This window comes from Ilyonectria robusta, assembly GCF_021365365.1.
Source record: "Ilyonectria robusta strain PMI_751 chromosome Unknown BGZ61scaffold_1, whole genome shotgun sequence".
Taxonomy (NCBI): Eukaryota; Fungi; Ascomycota; class Sordariomycetes; order Hypocreales; family Nectriaceae; genus Ilyonectria; species Ilyonectria robusta.
In genome coordinates, this window is record NW_025764435.1 from 1,616,064 (window position 1) to 1,631,122 (window position 15,059).

General features: G+C 56.8%; 7 protein-coding genes across 7 annotated transcripts; 4 read left to right on the forward strand and 3 right to left on the reverse strand.

Annotated features, from left to right (window-relative positions):
- The first annotated feature begins 1,523 nt into the window (after positions 1 to 1,523).
- BGZ61DRAFT_437851 (uncharacterized protein) lies at positions 1,524 to 1,730 on the forward strand. Its single transcript, XM_046244179.1, has one exon. The coding sequence runs from the start codon at positions 1,540 to 1,542 to the stop codon at positions 1,714 to 1,716; it is 177 nt and encodes a 58-aa protein (XP_046111998.1). The 5' UTR covers positions 1,524 to 1,539; the 3' UTR covers positions 1,717 to 1,730.
- Positions 1,672 to 2,576, forward strand: BGZ61DRAFT_437853 (uncharacterized protein). Its single transcript, XM_046244180.1, has one exon. The coding sequence runs from the start codon at positions 1,882 to 1,884 to the stop codon at positions 2,422 to 2,424; it is 543 nt and encodes a 180-aa protein (XP_046111999.1). The 5' UTR covers positions 1,672 to 1,881; the 3' UTR covers positions 2,425 to 2,576.
- Positions 2,577 to 4,209: 1,633 nt separating this feature from the next.
- Positions 4,210 to 6,468, forward strand: BGZ61DRAFT_10812 (uncharacterized protein). Its single transcript, XM_046236899.1, has 2 exons — positions 4,210 to 4,864; positions 4,945 to 6,468. Exons 1-2 carry the CDS (start codon positions 4,328 to 4,330, stop codon positions 6,382 to 6,384), a joined length of 1,977 nt encoding a protein of 658 aa, XP_046112000.1. The 5' UTR covers positions 4,210 to 4,327; the 3' UTR covers positions 6,385 to 6,468.
- Positions 6,469 to 6,755: 287 nt separating this feature from the next.
- On the reverse strand, positions 6,756 to 7,192 carry BGZ61DRAFT_525379 (transcription factor Pcc1-domain-containing protein; the record flags this gene model as incomplete). The annotated part of the gene is made up of 2 exons (XM_046252749.1): positions 6,756 to 7,050; positions 7,170 to 7,192. The coding sequence occupies 2 exons, from the start codon at positions 7,190 to 7,192 to the stop codon at positions 6,756 to 6,758; spliced, it is 318 nt and encodes a 105-aa protein (XP_046112001.1).
- A 777-nt stretch (positions 7,193 to 7,969) lies between these two features.
- Positions 7,970 to 10,125, forward strand: BGZ61DRAFT_337459 (protein-tyrosine phosphatase-like protein; the record flags this gene model as incomplete). Its single annotated transcript, XM_046239050.1, has 3 exons — positions 7,970 to 8,027; positions 8,226 to 8,534; positions 8,603 to 10,125. The coding sequence occupies 3 exons, from the start codon at positions 7,970 to 7,972 to the stop codon at positions 10,123 to 10,125; spliced, it is 1,890 nt and encodes a 629-aa protein (XP_046112002.1).
- A 766-nt stretch (positions 10,126 to 10,891) lies between these two features.
- BGZ61DRAFT_338971 (prion-inhibition and propagation-domain-containing protein) lies at positions 10,892 to 12,756 on the reverse strand (the record flags this gene model as incomplete). The annotated part of the gene is made up of 4 exons (XM_046239183.1): positions 10,892 to 12,033; positions 12,130 to 12,163; positions 12,238 to 12,318; positions 12,370 to 12,756. 4 exons carry the CDS (start codon positions 12,754 to 12,756, stop codon positions 10,892 to 10,894), a joined length of 1,644 nt encoding a protein of 547 aa, XP_046112003.1.
- Positions 12,757 to 13,646: 890 nt separating this feature from the next.
- On the reverse strand, positions 13,647 to 14,978 carry BGZ61DRAFT_10842 (SURF4 family-domain-containing protein). Its single transcript, XM_046236902.1, has 4 exons — positions 14,728 to 14,978; positions 14,546 to 14,658; positions 13,999 to 14,492; positions 13,647 to 13,943 (listed from the first exon to the last, which is right to left on the reverse strand). Exons 1-4 carry the CDS (start codon positions 14,883 to 14,885, stop codon positions 13,806 to 13,808), a joined length of 903 nt encoding a protein of 300 aa, XP_046112004.1. The 5' UTR covers positions 14,886 to 14,978; the 3' UTR covers positions 13,647 to 13,805.
- Positions 14,979 to 15,059: the final 81 nt, after the last annotated feature.

Genomic DNA, 15,059 nt, shown 5'->3' on the forward strand with positions numbered 1-15,059 from the left:
CCAGTTTCTCGTCTCGTTGGCTAGGATTTAGCCTTGGAGCTGCTTCAAGGCCGCGACGCGCAATGCTGGAGTATCTTCTCCGTGAAGATAACGGCCATTTGGTAGTCAACGAACGGCGGTACTTGGACAAGCGGCTATCTTGTACAAGTTTGAGGTCCCTAATAGCATCTGCGCCCACTTGCGTTAAATATAAAAATCGCCGTAATTGGGTCTAACCATAAGGTGTTCTCTGAAGAATTGATCCTGGTGGAGGACAGTACGGTAGAGGTTGCTATCGGTGATTTTATAGGTACCTGAGACACGGAGGCTTTGATATCCTCGGCGACGCCCGCATATACTTCAGGCAAGGGCCATTAATGTTATCTGTATTGGACGAATATTATAAATCATTGTCGGAATTGTTTTCGTACGTCGTGCAGTAACACTCACCTAAATACATTGTGACCCGCACCTGACGCACGATATCAGAGTCCGAGTTAGGCTTGACTCGGCTCTCAGCGATAGTATCTCAAATCTCGAACTTTTGCAGACTCTGGCTGGATTCCCGGAAGGGCTCAGGACAACCTGACGTAGTTGCGGTATCCGCGGTTGGTTGCTGTCAGTACTTGAGCTAGTGCACATCTATGAGAGGGTGGATACATGCATTTTCAGGCAGATGCAACACAAAGTATTGCTGTCAACAATCATCAGACAACTGACGACAAGGAAGCCCGAGACGGGGTCTAAGGCACCTTAACAGGCTACTGAACGGGACCAATAAGTACTGTTCTCGTTTACGATCCGGCTGCGGGACGGCGGCGCCAAGCTGTCGGAGGAGAGGCCCCCTAGGCCGTATTAGCAAACAGGAAACACGCGAGGCATTACTGGCCGAGCCCACACCGGCGAGCGTGATGCCGTCGGGCAACCAGCAGACTGGGTCGGGGTAGAACCATCCTAGACCCGACAGTTTCGTTGCTAGCGAGCGGGGCGCACTCTAGCCAACAAAAGAGAGGGTGGAAGACTTCTGGAAGAGAGACAAATCGGATCGGACAACAACCAACCCAGAGTGATTTTCTTTGCTTCTGCGGGCGGATGGAGGGGCACCGCGTTTATTCTCCTTGGCTGCTCGGGGGCTGAGACGAGGGTGCGGCGTGGGGGCCGGCGTGGCGTTTCGGTGAGTATTTTGGGGTTGCCGCATGCAGCGCCTGGGGGTGAAAGGATTCGCGGAATAGGCGCACAGTTACACGGATGAGTTTACACGGATGAGCATGACTTTGAGCGGCCCGGCTGGAGGAGAGGGCAAAGCGAGGAGAGAGGGATATTTTCTAGATGCCATGCGAAATGTACAAGAAGGCTTAGCTCAAGTCAAGTGGAGAGAGGGCTTCGAGTTAGGACGATGTCTAGAGAAACCCAGGGTCCCAAACTCCCAGGTGAGCCATGTCACTCCCCGTCTAGCTCGCCTGTTTAGCTCGCCTTTCTACGAAGTACTCAAGTTAGCTCGACCCTATTGCCGTTCGGCTAGAATCCTACTAGGCGGTGCCTGGTTGGCGAGCGCTTCGGATGGACGAGGAAGACGGCGGCGAAATTTTCTCGGGGCGAGGGCGGATCATCGGCCTGGATCTGAGCCGGCTTTATTTAGGTCGCCGTCCATCTATATCCCTCTCTCTTCCCTTAGCCCGCAAAGTCGATGGTTGGTGGTTGGTGGTTGGTGGTGAGCAAGTTATTAGAGCAGGATGACTCGTGACTTTTCTTGTCCGCCGACTGACTCTCTGCTTGGATTGCCTGCCGCCCATGCACAGGAAGAAAGCCAGACTCAAATTACAGGCGTGCAGCCGCAAAACTGAGGCTGAGGTTCTTGATCGAGTTGGGTGTTATTAAAGTGCCAGTGCGTGCAGCAGAATCATGGTAAACGGTAATTACAACGACATGGGGGTTTACAAAGACGTCCAGGAAGATGACACACATCCACAGTCCGCGCACACATACGTCCACTCTCCCCATCTCAGCATTCATCATCCATGCGCTGGACCCATTGTTCCCCCCGGATGCTTGTCAAATGTCAGTTTGCCACGGCCGAATCGCTTACCTTTGAAGGGACCAGAAGCCCACTTGGGGTACCCAACATCCACGTACCCACGCGATGAGTATTGTTTTTTCCGGAGGAAGTGTCTTGGCCCGTCCCCCGCTCGCACAACAACGAATAGACGACGAAGGGATGGCGATGGATGGAAGCGGGAAATAGGACCAGAAAGACAGAGGAAGAGGAAGAGCAGAAACGAGAGCGGGTCGATCCACTGCCGCAAACTCCCTAGCTCGAGGGTCGGATACATCCCGAGAGGAGAGGAGAGTGCAGCAGCAGCGGCAGCTACAGGACCAGATGGCGATGCAGACTGGCAACCCCCGGGTTTCCGACAAACGTGGAGGATCGACGTCGGTAAATCGTAAAGAATCGCCTGCAGAGTAATCTGGAGATATTTCGAGCGGCGAAGGAATAGGATTGGGCACGCTCCAATCAGCTTGACAGACCCCAAGGCAAAAGCAAAAAATAACCGTGGTTCGTCGGTCGCCCGAAAAGAAAAAAAAGTGCTCGAGTCGAGTTTAGTCGAGTCTAGTTGAGTGACCGAGTCGTAACGGAACCACCCTTGCGAGCTTACCAGGACCACGGCAGACCCCCAAACGGGCAGACCAACCAGATGCGCCACTTCAACAAGATCGCAAGGATACAGTTACAGGGCTCAGGGCCTGGCATTGTACATGTTAGCTAATGTGAGCCAGTCGTCGACCAAACGCTGCTGCTGGTGAGAGCGCTGGCTCGGAGTTGGACTTTGCATTTGGGTTGGACGTTTCGGCCCTTGTAGCGTGTAGGTGCGTGTAGCATGTACTCTCATACTCACGAGGTACCTTTTGGCGACTGTACCAGCCACGAGATGCACGGATCACGGGCTGCCACCGACGTCGAGAGTCGGAGCTTTGGAGAAGCCCAGGGGACGTTTTTTTCCTTCCAGGGTTCTCGCCCCGCGCCCAGTCGGACGAGTCGCCGGCTGAGACTGCTGCCCATGGACTGCTAAATGGACTGCTAATAAAGACGGACCCCTGTAATATTTCCAGGCCTGTCCCCCACGACCACCTCCAACACCGCCCCCGGAGACACCCTCGCATTCACTGTGGCTTTCCGCCTGACCTACTACGTAGTAGGTTCTCGGTCTCGGAGACGGATGGTTTGCATCTGCCTGCATCTAGCATCTCACCGTTGCGGCCTACCCGTCCTGCTTGGGGCGTCAGCAGCTGACCGAACTGGACCTCAGTCCGCCGTACTCGGCATCCACCACGCCACACCCACTACAGGACAGAGCTACAGGGCATTCGGAATCCACTGCGCTCAAGCTCACTACGGGTTTACAGCCAGCCCACCACACCCACTACAACCCACCAGAGAGGGTCACCCACCGCACTAACCAGGTAAGTTGCCCGAGCTCCAACCCGGCACTGGCTCTGGACGAGACAATTGCCCAGTGAGTGTGCCGACTCAACTCACCGTCGCTGGCATCTCCCCGGCCCCATCTGTACGACCATGCTGCCCTCGAAGCAGAAACAGAGGCGCCTGTCCTGTCCTACCTGGGCACCAACAGGCGCTCTGCAACCCCCACCCCACCATTGACATTCACGTGCATGTACCCGGTACTTCTCAGCTACCTCCGCTACTGCTTCCTGCCCGCGACGTCTCCACTGGCCTCTGCTACGGACGAAGTACCCCATCCACCATTTTCCGGCCTTCACCCACCCATCACCCATTCATTCGCTCTTCCAAGTGGCTCTGCTCTCGAGGTTGTCCTCACTCTCGACCCACCAACCACCTCAGCGCCCATCCTCTCTCGCCCACATCCACATCCGCATCACGAACCACGACTCATCATTCTTCAAACCCTCGCTCGACCATCTTCATCTCGCTCCCTCAAGCCACCCAGCTCTCGGCCTTCTCATCTTCAATCCCATCGAGCCTCGTCCGCTACCGTCGCAATCGCTGTACCACCATCGGCTTTTTGGCCGCCTGGCATCTTCGTGCAGCTAACCGTCCGTTGACGACTCCTCCACTAAGCTCCGGTCGCAAATGAGCCCCCGTATCCGGCTCCTCTGAAAACTTCTCGCTCGATTCCTAGGCTCGTGTCGTTCGCTTGCCCGTCACACAACACCTCTCCGACCTGCGACTGCGTATTCTTGGCGAACCCCCTCCATCTCGCGCTTCACAGCGTCCCACGGACCTGTGCCGCCCCCGGAATATTCGCTCTCCCGCCGACTTCGCGGCGCCGCCCGGCCAGCCCTCGACCCGAATCTCGCCGGCGCCTCGGACATGATGGGCTCGACAGGTTGGGACGCACAGGGCCAGGCCATGGCCACCACCACTGATGAGGACTTTGGACAGTTCCTCGACATGAGCGCCATGGCAAACCTCGGCGATGGGATGCACTTTGACTTTCAAGGGTTCCAGGATGGCTCCGCCCAGGCAATCATGAACCACCAACCCCGCGATGCAACTGATACCATCATGGGCGACTCGGACAACCAAGGCATTATGCCCTCCAACAACTCACTACCGATAACCACATCGGCTTCTCAACCCAGCATCCCGGCTCACATGATGACCCCCAACCCCGACCCCATCTCCAACATCGACGCCCAGATCCAGTATCTTCAACAGCAAAAGTTCCAACAGCAGCAACGTCAGCTCCAGGAGCAGCAGGCCGCCTTCTTCTCCAACCACAACCACTCAGTCCCGCCGACCCCTCAGAGTCTTGAGATGCCCAACAGCTTCTACTCTCAGGCTGAACAGGTATCACAACCGGGTGTCTACGACCCGGGATATCATCAACGTATGAAGGAGCAAGATGTAAGACAAGTCCTCTTCTGCGCCTCATCCTTGTCCCGCCTTGTGGCCATACATGGGCCCCCCACTAACGGTGACTTTAGATGGCCTTTACTCCCCTCGTCTCACCTGCCGTCACTCCGCTTGACCCTCATTTCAGCATGGATAGCTCGACTTTCACCGTTCCTGGTGCTTATTTCAGCCCTCTCACATCTCCTGCTCTTCATGCTCAAAATGATACCTCTTCGATATATGAGCACACTCACTCAAATAACTCGCCCATCGAAATGGAACTTGATACTTCAACCACTGCCGCAATTGGATCCGTGGATCTGTCAAAGAAGCCGAGAAAGAAGGCACCCGCAAAACCGAGAGGCAAGGCCAATATTCGGAGCTCACCCATTGTGAAACCCCAGCGAAGGAAGACGGGTCCCAGCCCGGCCATCGTCTCCCAGGTTCTCACCGAGGTGGAGGAGAACGGGAACTCGGCCTTCCTCCCTATGCCCGCCGCTTCCACCGAAACCTCACCCGAGGAGAACTCGTCAGTATCACCGGAGACCCTTTCGGATATGCCACCCCCGCCTGTTCCCACGCGGAGATCGACCAGTAAATCCCCCTACATTTATCCCCAACGGAGCGGTCAACAGACACCCGTCTCGGCCCCCGCAGATTCGCAGCCAGCTCCAGCTACCCCCGCGTCGTTGATGAAGCTTCCCGCATCTCGGACAAATACAGCATCAACTGGTCACCTTGAACACGCGGGGACGGATCACATTGAGTCGCTCGAGCTGCCAGAATCAGTTTCCAATAAGAAACTTGGCCCGACCATCACACGCACCATTGTGCAATCTACCCTCGTCGAATCTGCGACCTCCAAGGGGCCCAGCTTCCAACCCCTGCAATCCCCGGTGTTTCCTAAGCGCTCCGGTACCACCTCTGCGAGCCAAAGCCCCCAGCTTGGCCCTGGTTCCTCCGGCCCCGCAGCTCGCAAAACTCCCCAGCTCGCTCCTCGGAATAGTAGGACGCGTACTGGATCGGTTCATGTGTCGCCAGCCCTGCTCCCGAGGATCTCCCCTAACATCAAGCCCCTACTTCCAGGAACCCCTGGCCTGACTTCTGCGGAGGATGCGGCCTCTCGACTTCTCATGTCAAAGTCGAATTATCAAAATATCCTAGAGGGTAACCAAGTGCCTGGAGTGTCATACCCCAGCGAGCTATCGACCAACCTGACATCAAAACGAACATCACACAAGATCGCAGAGCAAGGCCGAAGAAACAGAATAAATTCAGCCCTGCAGGTCATGGCAGGTCTTTTACCTGGTGGCATGGATCCCGGGAGCGATGGGGGAGGAAGTGGAGACAAGAAGGACTCGAAGCAGGCCAATGCGCAAAACAGCAAGGCCAGTGTCGTCGAGAATGCCATTGTGCATATGAAAGACTTACAGCGCGAAAATGGAGATCTGAAAGAAGAACTGGCCGAGCTCAAGAAACAACTTGAGCAGCTTAAGACAGCGGACAAAACGGACCGAGGCCTCAACGCCTGAGAAGTGTGTGGATGGTTTGTTTGGTACACCAGCAGCCTGGGGCTCACGGTGTGTGGAGGAACTAATATGAAGGTGCGAGATGCAAGTTGCAGGTTCAGCATTTGCATAGCGTTATTGGGAGAGGCAGCGGATCGTTTTTGATGGTTGATGGTGAATGCGCAACGATAGATGGCCAGCTGGGAAGAAAATGGGGTTGTAGAATGGGATTCATTTGGGCCCGATGAGGCGTGTTTGGGCAGGGAGCGGATAACAAGCTCGGCGGCGGATTGGCGGTCGGTTCAACATGGAGCATCACCACCACTTGTATACGAAATATACCACACGTTCAAGAGAGAAACCAAAGGGACGGCGCCTCCAACGGCAACGCGAATTTAGTTTGATTGCCCAGCTTCTTGCGGCTGACCCAGAACATCGGTGTCTAGCTGCTCCATGACCTCCAGCACCAACTTTAGGCTGTCCATGAAGGAGTTGACGGCGACGCGCAACATGCGGTTGGTGGTGGCCTTGTATTTGACCTTGAGGACTCGAGCATCGTCGTCGGGAGACTCCGGCGCCGGCACAACGGAGAACTCTCGGGTGACAAGCTGGGAGAGTTCCGGGTCTACCTGGAGGGCCTTGAGTGCCGACGTGGCCAACCTCAAGGTGGGGAGCGGGATATCGAGAGTTCTGCATCAGGACAACAATAAGTTAGCTCGGGTGTTGTTGTGAAGCCGCCCACGGCCGTCGCCAGGGAAGCAGGCCGGGGTGCGGCTAAGGGGGGGATGTCTTGCATCGAGCAGGGGAACTGGGGATCGGGAGTTGCGGCCATGATGGTCGCGGCCAGGGCATCCCGGGCGTCGATTGAGCAGTCGAGCGCGACACAGAAGGTGGGAGGAATGCGGGCTGATGGCAAGTCGCAGCTTGAGGTCCAGTGGTTTGGAGGAGAAGGTCTGTGTGCTGGCACCTCTAGGTTTCTGTTTTTGCGCGCGGGGATGCGACTGGTGGGGTTGATAGGCCGATAGGGCGGGTGTGGCTGGAGGAGGCTGTGGCTGCATGTGGGCCGCGACCCCAGCCCCGGCTCCTGACGTCCCGTAGACATCCCGTAGAGGGTGGCGGCGCTTCTTAATGCCGTTGCCATGGGGACCGTTGCCGGCCCACCCCAACGGGAGCTGGTGCTGTTTTGAGCATGGGTCTCCTTCCAGGGACAGAAAATAACAGACGGCAACCCATACAAAAACATCGTGGGCCCATTCTGGCACCAGTATCGTCAACCACAACCTTCACTTCTCCTCCATTCTCCTTCCCTTGGTGCATCTCTTGTCCGTCCCGGAAGCCAGGCCTGCTCTTCACCCCTTCAGCATCCGTTCGAGTCATTATTTAAGCCCCTCTCGCCTGCCATTGCCCTCGCGTCCGCCCCGTCACCGCTTGCCGCCGTCACCGCTCGTGCACATCGTCACTTCCCCAGCCCGGCGCCGTTCATCGTCGGAACTGGCCCTCTTGATCCGTCTCTGGCACTGTCCGACCATTCGCACCTGATTCCCGCCCGGTAGCCATCGCCGCCGGCCTCCCAACGAGCCGCCCAAGGAGAAGCGCAAAGCCTGGAACAATGGCGCCTTCTTCCCGAGTCGCCCAGAACCATGGGCAGATAATCGAGTACATCCCAGGTATGGCATGCCTCAACCACCATTCAGAAGACAGATTATGCCCCGCCCTGGCTTCAATGGCGTCTTGAAGCTCGAGCGTCATGTCGCATTGCTATCCCGTCTCAGCCTCGCTGCGGCCGACCGCCGACCCACAGCAATGCGGCCTCAACATCAGCACCCGCATCACGAACCCGGCCACGTCGCTAACCCTGATCCCAGATCGTCTCTACCTTGCCTCTTACATCCATCCTCCCACGGCCGATACCATTTTCCCCTACCCAGAGCAACCCGTCTCCTCGAGGAAACGTGCGCAGCGAGGAGTTGAGCCTACCCCGCTCCAGACCAACAGAACACCTCCGTGCTACTTCACCGTTGATGACACTCTCCTCTACAACGCTTTCCACCATGACTTCGGTCCTCTGCACATTGGCCACCTCTACCGCTTTGCGATTCAGTTCCACGATATCCTTGGCGCTAAGCAGAACAAAGATCGTCCCATTGTGTTCTGGAGCGCTGCTGACCCCAGAAGTAAGTCCACCGCCTTGCGAAAATTGCGCACATGTCCACGAGGTTAACCGGCGACTTTCGCAACATAGGCCGTGCCAATGCCGCATGCATGCTCGCGTGCTACATGGTCTTGATCCAGAACTGGCCTCCCCATCTGGCCCTGGCTCCGATTGCGCAGGTTGACCCTCCGTTGATGCCCTTCCGAGATGCCGGCTACAGCCAGGCCGACTATGGCATCAGTGTCCAGGATGTTGTGTACGGTGTGTGGAAGGCCAAGGAGGAGAAGTGCTGCGACCTCGATAACTTCGATTTGGACATGTATGAGAGGTTCGAACGGGTCGAGCATGGCGACTTCAACTGGATCACTCCCCACTTCCTCGCATTTGCGTCTCCCCAGCACACCCCGGTTGCGAAGATCACTGAGGGCTCCGAGATGTACCCCTTGTTGCCTCGAGACCTGGCCGCCGTGGAAGCCCACCCGACCCTACCTCAGCCCTTCAAGAACGTCCTGAGCCACTTCTCCGAGAAGAACATCGGCCTGGTCGTGCGACTGAACTCGCCCCTCTACTCTCCCTCCTACTTCGAGGCCTTGGGCATCCAGCACCTCGACATGATCTTCGACGATGGCACGTGCCCCTCTCTCACAACCGTCCGAAAGTTCATCCGATTAGCCCATGAGACCATCACCGTCAAGAAGAAGGGCATTGCTGTTCACTGCAAGGCCGGCTTGGGCCGAACAGGCTGCCTCATCGGCGCCTATCTCATCTACCGCCATGGCTTCACTGCCAACGAGGTCATCTCGTTCATGCGATTCATGCGACCTGGTATGGTCGTCGGACCCCAACAGCACTGGCTGCACCTCAACCAGGGCACTTTCAGGGAGTGGTGGATCGAGGAGCGTGTTGAGCGAAAGCTCAGGAAGGAAATGGCTGCTGCCAACCCTGTCCCCAGCACCCCCATCCGTGCTATGCAGAAGACATCTCTGCGCAATGGCCAGGCTTCGACACCTCCTAACCGCAGCACCTCGAACCGTACACCACTCAGCGAAGTCGACCATGACCGCAATAACATTGGGGTTCAAGAGGACTATCTCCCTGCGCCCACTCCCGGCCAGCCACGCAAGACTGGCCGTAGCGATCGTCACCACCCGTACTCGCGATCCACTTCCTTCCAGGCCACGCTCGAGGAGGAGCAAGTTCAAGTTGTTGAGAAGGAGACGGAGATCACGACTATTCACCGCCAGTCCCAAGGCTCTGAGTCAGATGAGGAGTGGCACCTGCGGATGCGTAGCCACCGAAAGGCCGCGCGGTCGCCTGGACGAAGCGAGAAGACACGATCCGTCAGTCAGACAACCACGACCATCTACACGATCGACAACGATGCGTCTCACGATGTTGAGAACATTGGTTCCATTCGCACCAAGCACGTTGACCGTGTCGCTAGCACTCCTACTGTCATGACCAAGGTCCGTGGCAGCAAGCGCCAGGCCGAGTCCCCTCTCCGGGCCAAGGAGAGCGCTGGCATTCGGAAGACGAGTGGCAGAGTTGGCAGTGCCAGCCACGCCACGTCGGCGACGGCGTCCTCGACAGCCCGCAAGGTGTCTGGAGCCTAGAAGACCAGACTCACACGGACCTAGGTTTCTCGGCACATATTAGTGCACCATAATGGGTTGTGCGACTACATTAACGATCATGACTCACGGACGTCACGACCGATCTCATGTCCTGCATGTATTGGCGTTAGGCTGGAAATGGAATGGATTGGGGGTGTTTGACATGCCATGTCTAAAACGATTTTTCTTGCGATTGCTTCTCTCGGGGTTCTTCCCGTTGCCGTTCCAATCAATCACTCGACACCTTTTTACGAGCATCCAAGCATTATCATTTTTGCCCTGGGAGGAGTTTCGCCAACCAGGGAGTGGAATGGGTTGAGAGGAGAAAGAGGGAAGAGATTGTGTCACACGGGTCAAACTTGCGATGGCGTATGGGCAAGGCGGGTTTGAAATTTTTGCTATTCTGTATTGATTGTATTGGTCTGTCTTACCTTCCTTTGGCCACAGAGTTGGTATAGGGTCATGGTATTGTTTTTTGCGCATTGGGGTTATGGAGAAGCATCAAAGATTCCAGTCGAACATATTTCAAAGTACAGAAATAGATTTCGAGTACTGTTCACATTGATTGTTTCCCACGAGCTTGTGTGAAGTGACTGACGGTAATTGTTTGTTTTATTGGACAAGGCGAGCTCCAGTCCGCTGACAAGTTGCTCGGCTCTGCCCGTCTCTATGTCACTTGGTTGTGTAGCCAGAGTGCACGCAGTGCATATTCTATCCAAGACACGGCGACGCAAATCCTCCGATGCTACTCGTATCATACTCATCATCATACCCGGATGCCTTCCAGCGTCGAGACAACCGTCTCCATCAGCTTGCCAGCTTCACTACTCGTCATATGCTCGCCAGCCTTGAGGCACATCTCAACGACTTCGCGGTACCTCCGACCGACCTTGCTGTTCAGGCCGGGAACGAGGGCAGAGAGGACGACCTTGTCACGCCAGCGGTCAGCGGAGTAGTGAGGCTTGTGGTAGGCCTGGAGGACCTTCCAGAGGCCGATCTCGAGGAGGACGAGGCCAAGGCTGTAGATGTCAAAGGGCTTGCAGTGGGGCATACCACGCAGAGAAGCCGGGTGGCGGTGGAGGGTTGCAATGGAAGGATTGCGAGAGACGACAGAAAGGGCAGTGTCGAGATCCGGGCGAGAGGCGTCGAAGCCGGTGAGGAAGGGGGTGGCGATCTCCGGGACAAGGGCGGCGGCGGCGGTTGGCTCGTGAGCCGACTTGGAGATGGCCGAAGGGAAGAAGAGGATGTTCGCACTGCAGAGCGACTTGTGCAACCAGTCGAGCGAGTGGAGGGACCACAGGGCTACGGCGAGGGTCTGGGCAAGGCGCACGCGGTCGTTGAGGTCGGGTGTCTTGAGGTCTGGCGACGAGATGAGCGTGTGCAGCGTGGAGAAGGACGACTGCGGCGCCTTGTAGACGAGGCCGTAGCGGTTGTTGGCGGTGTCGTCGGTGTAGCCCACGCAGTCGATGCTGTGCAGGTCCGGGTGGCATTCAGACGCCGAGTGCATCATGCGGGCGAGGTCGTCGAGGCGGCGCACGTGGGCAACGCGCTCCTCGATAGCCTCGCGGTCATAGTCCACCCACTCAACGATGACGTCGCCGGCCGTCTCGTGATGGGCCTGGCAGCGCCGGCGGTCGGCGGCCTCGGGGATGTCCAGCGCCGGCCGGGGCACCTTGAGCGCAAAGGTCGGCTTGAAGGACGCCTGCGGCTTCGTGTCGAGGTTGATGCGTAGGCTCTTGAGCGTCGCCGACGCCGTGAGCTGCGGGTACACGCCCGTGGCCGCCTTTTCGAGCAGCGAGAGCTGCGCGAGGTCGCGCTGTGCGGATTCGAGGAGCTCGTGCGTCCAGGAGCGCTGGAAGGACGGGAGGTGGGATGGCGGGAAGAGGCGCTCGAGGCCGTCGTTGAAGTCTGTATGACGGGGGAAACAGAAATACAGGTCTCAGCTTAAACAGTTCGACACAAAGGGTGGGAGCCACTGGTGCGACAGTGGTCGTGGTGAGATACCTCTTAAGTCCTTGAGAAGGGTTGTGAACTTATCCTTGTCTAATAGACAGAGGTTGTGTTAGTTGGGGTCTATATCAAGGGGGTTGGTCACGGCTCGCCTGATATCACCCATCTGGCCCGGAGACCGAATTCCTTTTTAAAACTCCGCTCACTACTCGCCGCCGAGGTCTTGGTGAGGCCATTCGCCTTCTCGTCGCTGGAGCCTTTCCTCGATGGTGACGGAGATATTGACGGAGACACCTTGCCGCCCTTGGTCGTCTTGTGCTTAGGATCCAGGGAGGCACTCGCCCCCTGATCGAGCAGTCCATACCTATCCTGCAGCTTGCGGAAGTCCGTGACGGTGCCATGCAGCTCCTCGAGGATATCCATGGCCAGCCGCCGCAGCTGCGGGTTGCGCGTGCTGTCGAGATGGGCCTCGAGCTTGCCCTCGGCGACGCCCCAGTCGCGGCCCCACACGACCAGGCGCATCTCCTCGATGCGCACCTTGCAGAAGAGCCGCTGGCTGTCGACGTCGAGGTTGGCGGCCGTGGTGAAGAAGCCGTACGCCTTGATGCAGCCGTCGAACAGCTGGCCCATGACGCCCACCACCGCGAGCGCCGTGCCGATGGCCTCGCCGACGCCCGACATGGCGAGGGCACTCGGCTGGAGGGGAGTGAATGGATGGGAGCGGTCTAGAGTAGGTTGAAGTGGCCTGGATTGGACCGAAGTGAATCGGAACGGGGCTGCGGACGGCTCCGGAGGACGGACAACGAACAACGGACGTCGGCGCGGGGATCGGGCGGTGTAACCACTTGCTCCTTCTCACGAACACTTCACCCGACAGCTTGGTGCCACCAAAAAAAGCCCCGAGGCAAAGAAGACCCAGAAGGACACTCCAAAGCACAAAGAGCGAAGGAAAAATGCCTCGTGTTTGTTAAATGTAATGTTGTCTCAGGGCAATGCAGGTGGAGGGATATACCCCAGCAATAACTACTACTTTACGAGCGGAGGGCAAATGCCACTGCGAGATGTGTGGGTTGGTTGGTAGTTGGGCTGTCTAACACCTACCGAGTTAGTCGAAACACCCGTCGCCCTCACTAGCCACCCGGAAAATTAGTCAGTTGCTACTAGGCTTACTGTATTCTAATTACGAGCTGCACACGGTGATCTATCCGGCTTTCGTCTCGTTGTCAGTCGAGAAATATGTGGCAATCCTACCCTACGCTCGCCACAGGGTTGTTGAAACTAGAGCCATCACGTGATGCCATACTCGAGGTTTGCTCTCGGTTCACTCTCGTCTTACAGCCAAACACTAGACGGAAGACTTGCACAAGTGAGTTGCTAATTTCGTCAAAGAGAACTATGCTATCCAATTACTGAACTCCATTGGTACCATAAAAGTCAACCCCCGCAGATACACACGGAAATTACACGTGTGGTCAACAGCCACTCCAGACACACACTGCATCACCATAAATACTTGTTTCTTCTCGCCTTGTTCGCTACCAAACGGGGATTTCTATGATCCATCCATATATGAGAACCTGGTGCTACTCCGCCTCTCCATGACGTTGACGGCGGCGACCCAGGGAAACTTTTTCATGCCCTTCCCAAGATAAATAGAAAATGCCGTGCCAACGCCGGACACCTCGGCGCCCAACCTGTTGCTACTGTTGGCTCTGCGCGTCCTTTCGGACTTAGTAAACCTTCTTCTTCTCGTCGAGGCTGAACTGGCCAGGGCCGCTGTTGACCAGCAGGAGGAGTCCACCGACGATGGACAGGATCTGGAAGAAGTCGTACTTGGCAAAATCCTTGTGGGGGTGGTGCTCGTGCAGCTGTCAACTTAATTAGAAATGAACCCTCATTCACTCGCTGACGCATTTGACTTACCGTCCAGAAGTTGTTGACAAAAAGGTTGAACACGCTCAGAATGACGACCAACAGGGTGGCGCTGTACTTGGCCTTGAACCCAACGACAACCATGACGCAAGCAATGCCGCCCAGGATGGAGACGAGGACGCGCCAAACGGACCACTCGCCGCTGAAGACGAAGCCGATGAAAAGGAAGATGAGCAAAACACGGCCAGCCAGCTGGAAGTACATCTTGCGGTCCTTCTCATCCAGCGTAGGGAGACCGGCGAAGGCCTTGGTCTTTTGCACCCACGAATCGGACAGAACCATGACGAGGCCACCAAGAACGGACAGGTTTCGGAAGAAGAAGTTGAGGTCGAAGATGAGGCCGTAGCCGAGCGCCTGGGTGACGACAACGGCCATCAGGCCGGCGACGGCGTAATCGGAGTGCTTTCGGATAATGACGAGGCCAGAGCAGGCAAACATGGCGAGGACGTTGACAATCAAGAAAATGTGGGTGATTCCGGTGGGGACTGGGATGTGTCAGAATAGTCTTTCTCTTCTTCTCACACGGGCTGCCTCTTACTGTGTCTGTAGTCGCGCAGGTACAGAAGCTGATCGGACCATTGGGTGATGATGCGGAGCGCATCCTCAATGAATGTGACGACAATCAGGAAGCGTCCAATGGCCGGGAGGTATCTGTATTCCGCGATCGCACGTTAGCAATGCCGCTCTAGCAGTCTCTGGGACTCGCGTGACTCGACTCACGGCTTCAAGGGCTCGCTAATGTTGTCCAGGGCGTCCTCGATCTTGCTGGTGAAGGGCCGGACCTGGTCGAGAACGCTGCCGCCCTGCTGCATGTCGTTGGAGACGCCTCCGTAGGGCGCGGGGCCGCCGAGGCCGTATGATGGAATGCGCTGCGACATGGCTCGAGATTCGTGTGATTTCCGTGCAGTCCTGCTGACGATCGACGGTGCTGCGACTGCAGTGGTGTAGAGGAGGGAGTGGTGGTGGAAGAGGAGGAGGAAGGGGAGAGGAGAAAGACGAGATGCGACTCAAGGAGGGCGATTGAATGGAGTAGGGACGACGAGCCCGAGCAA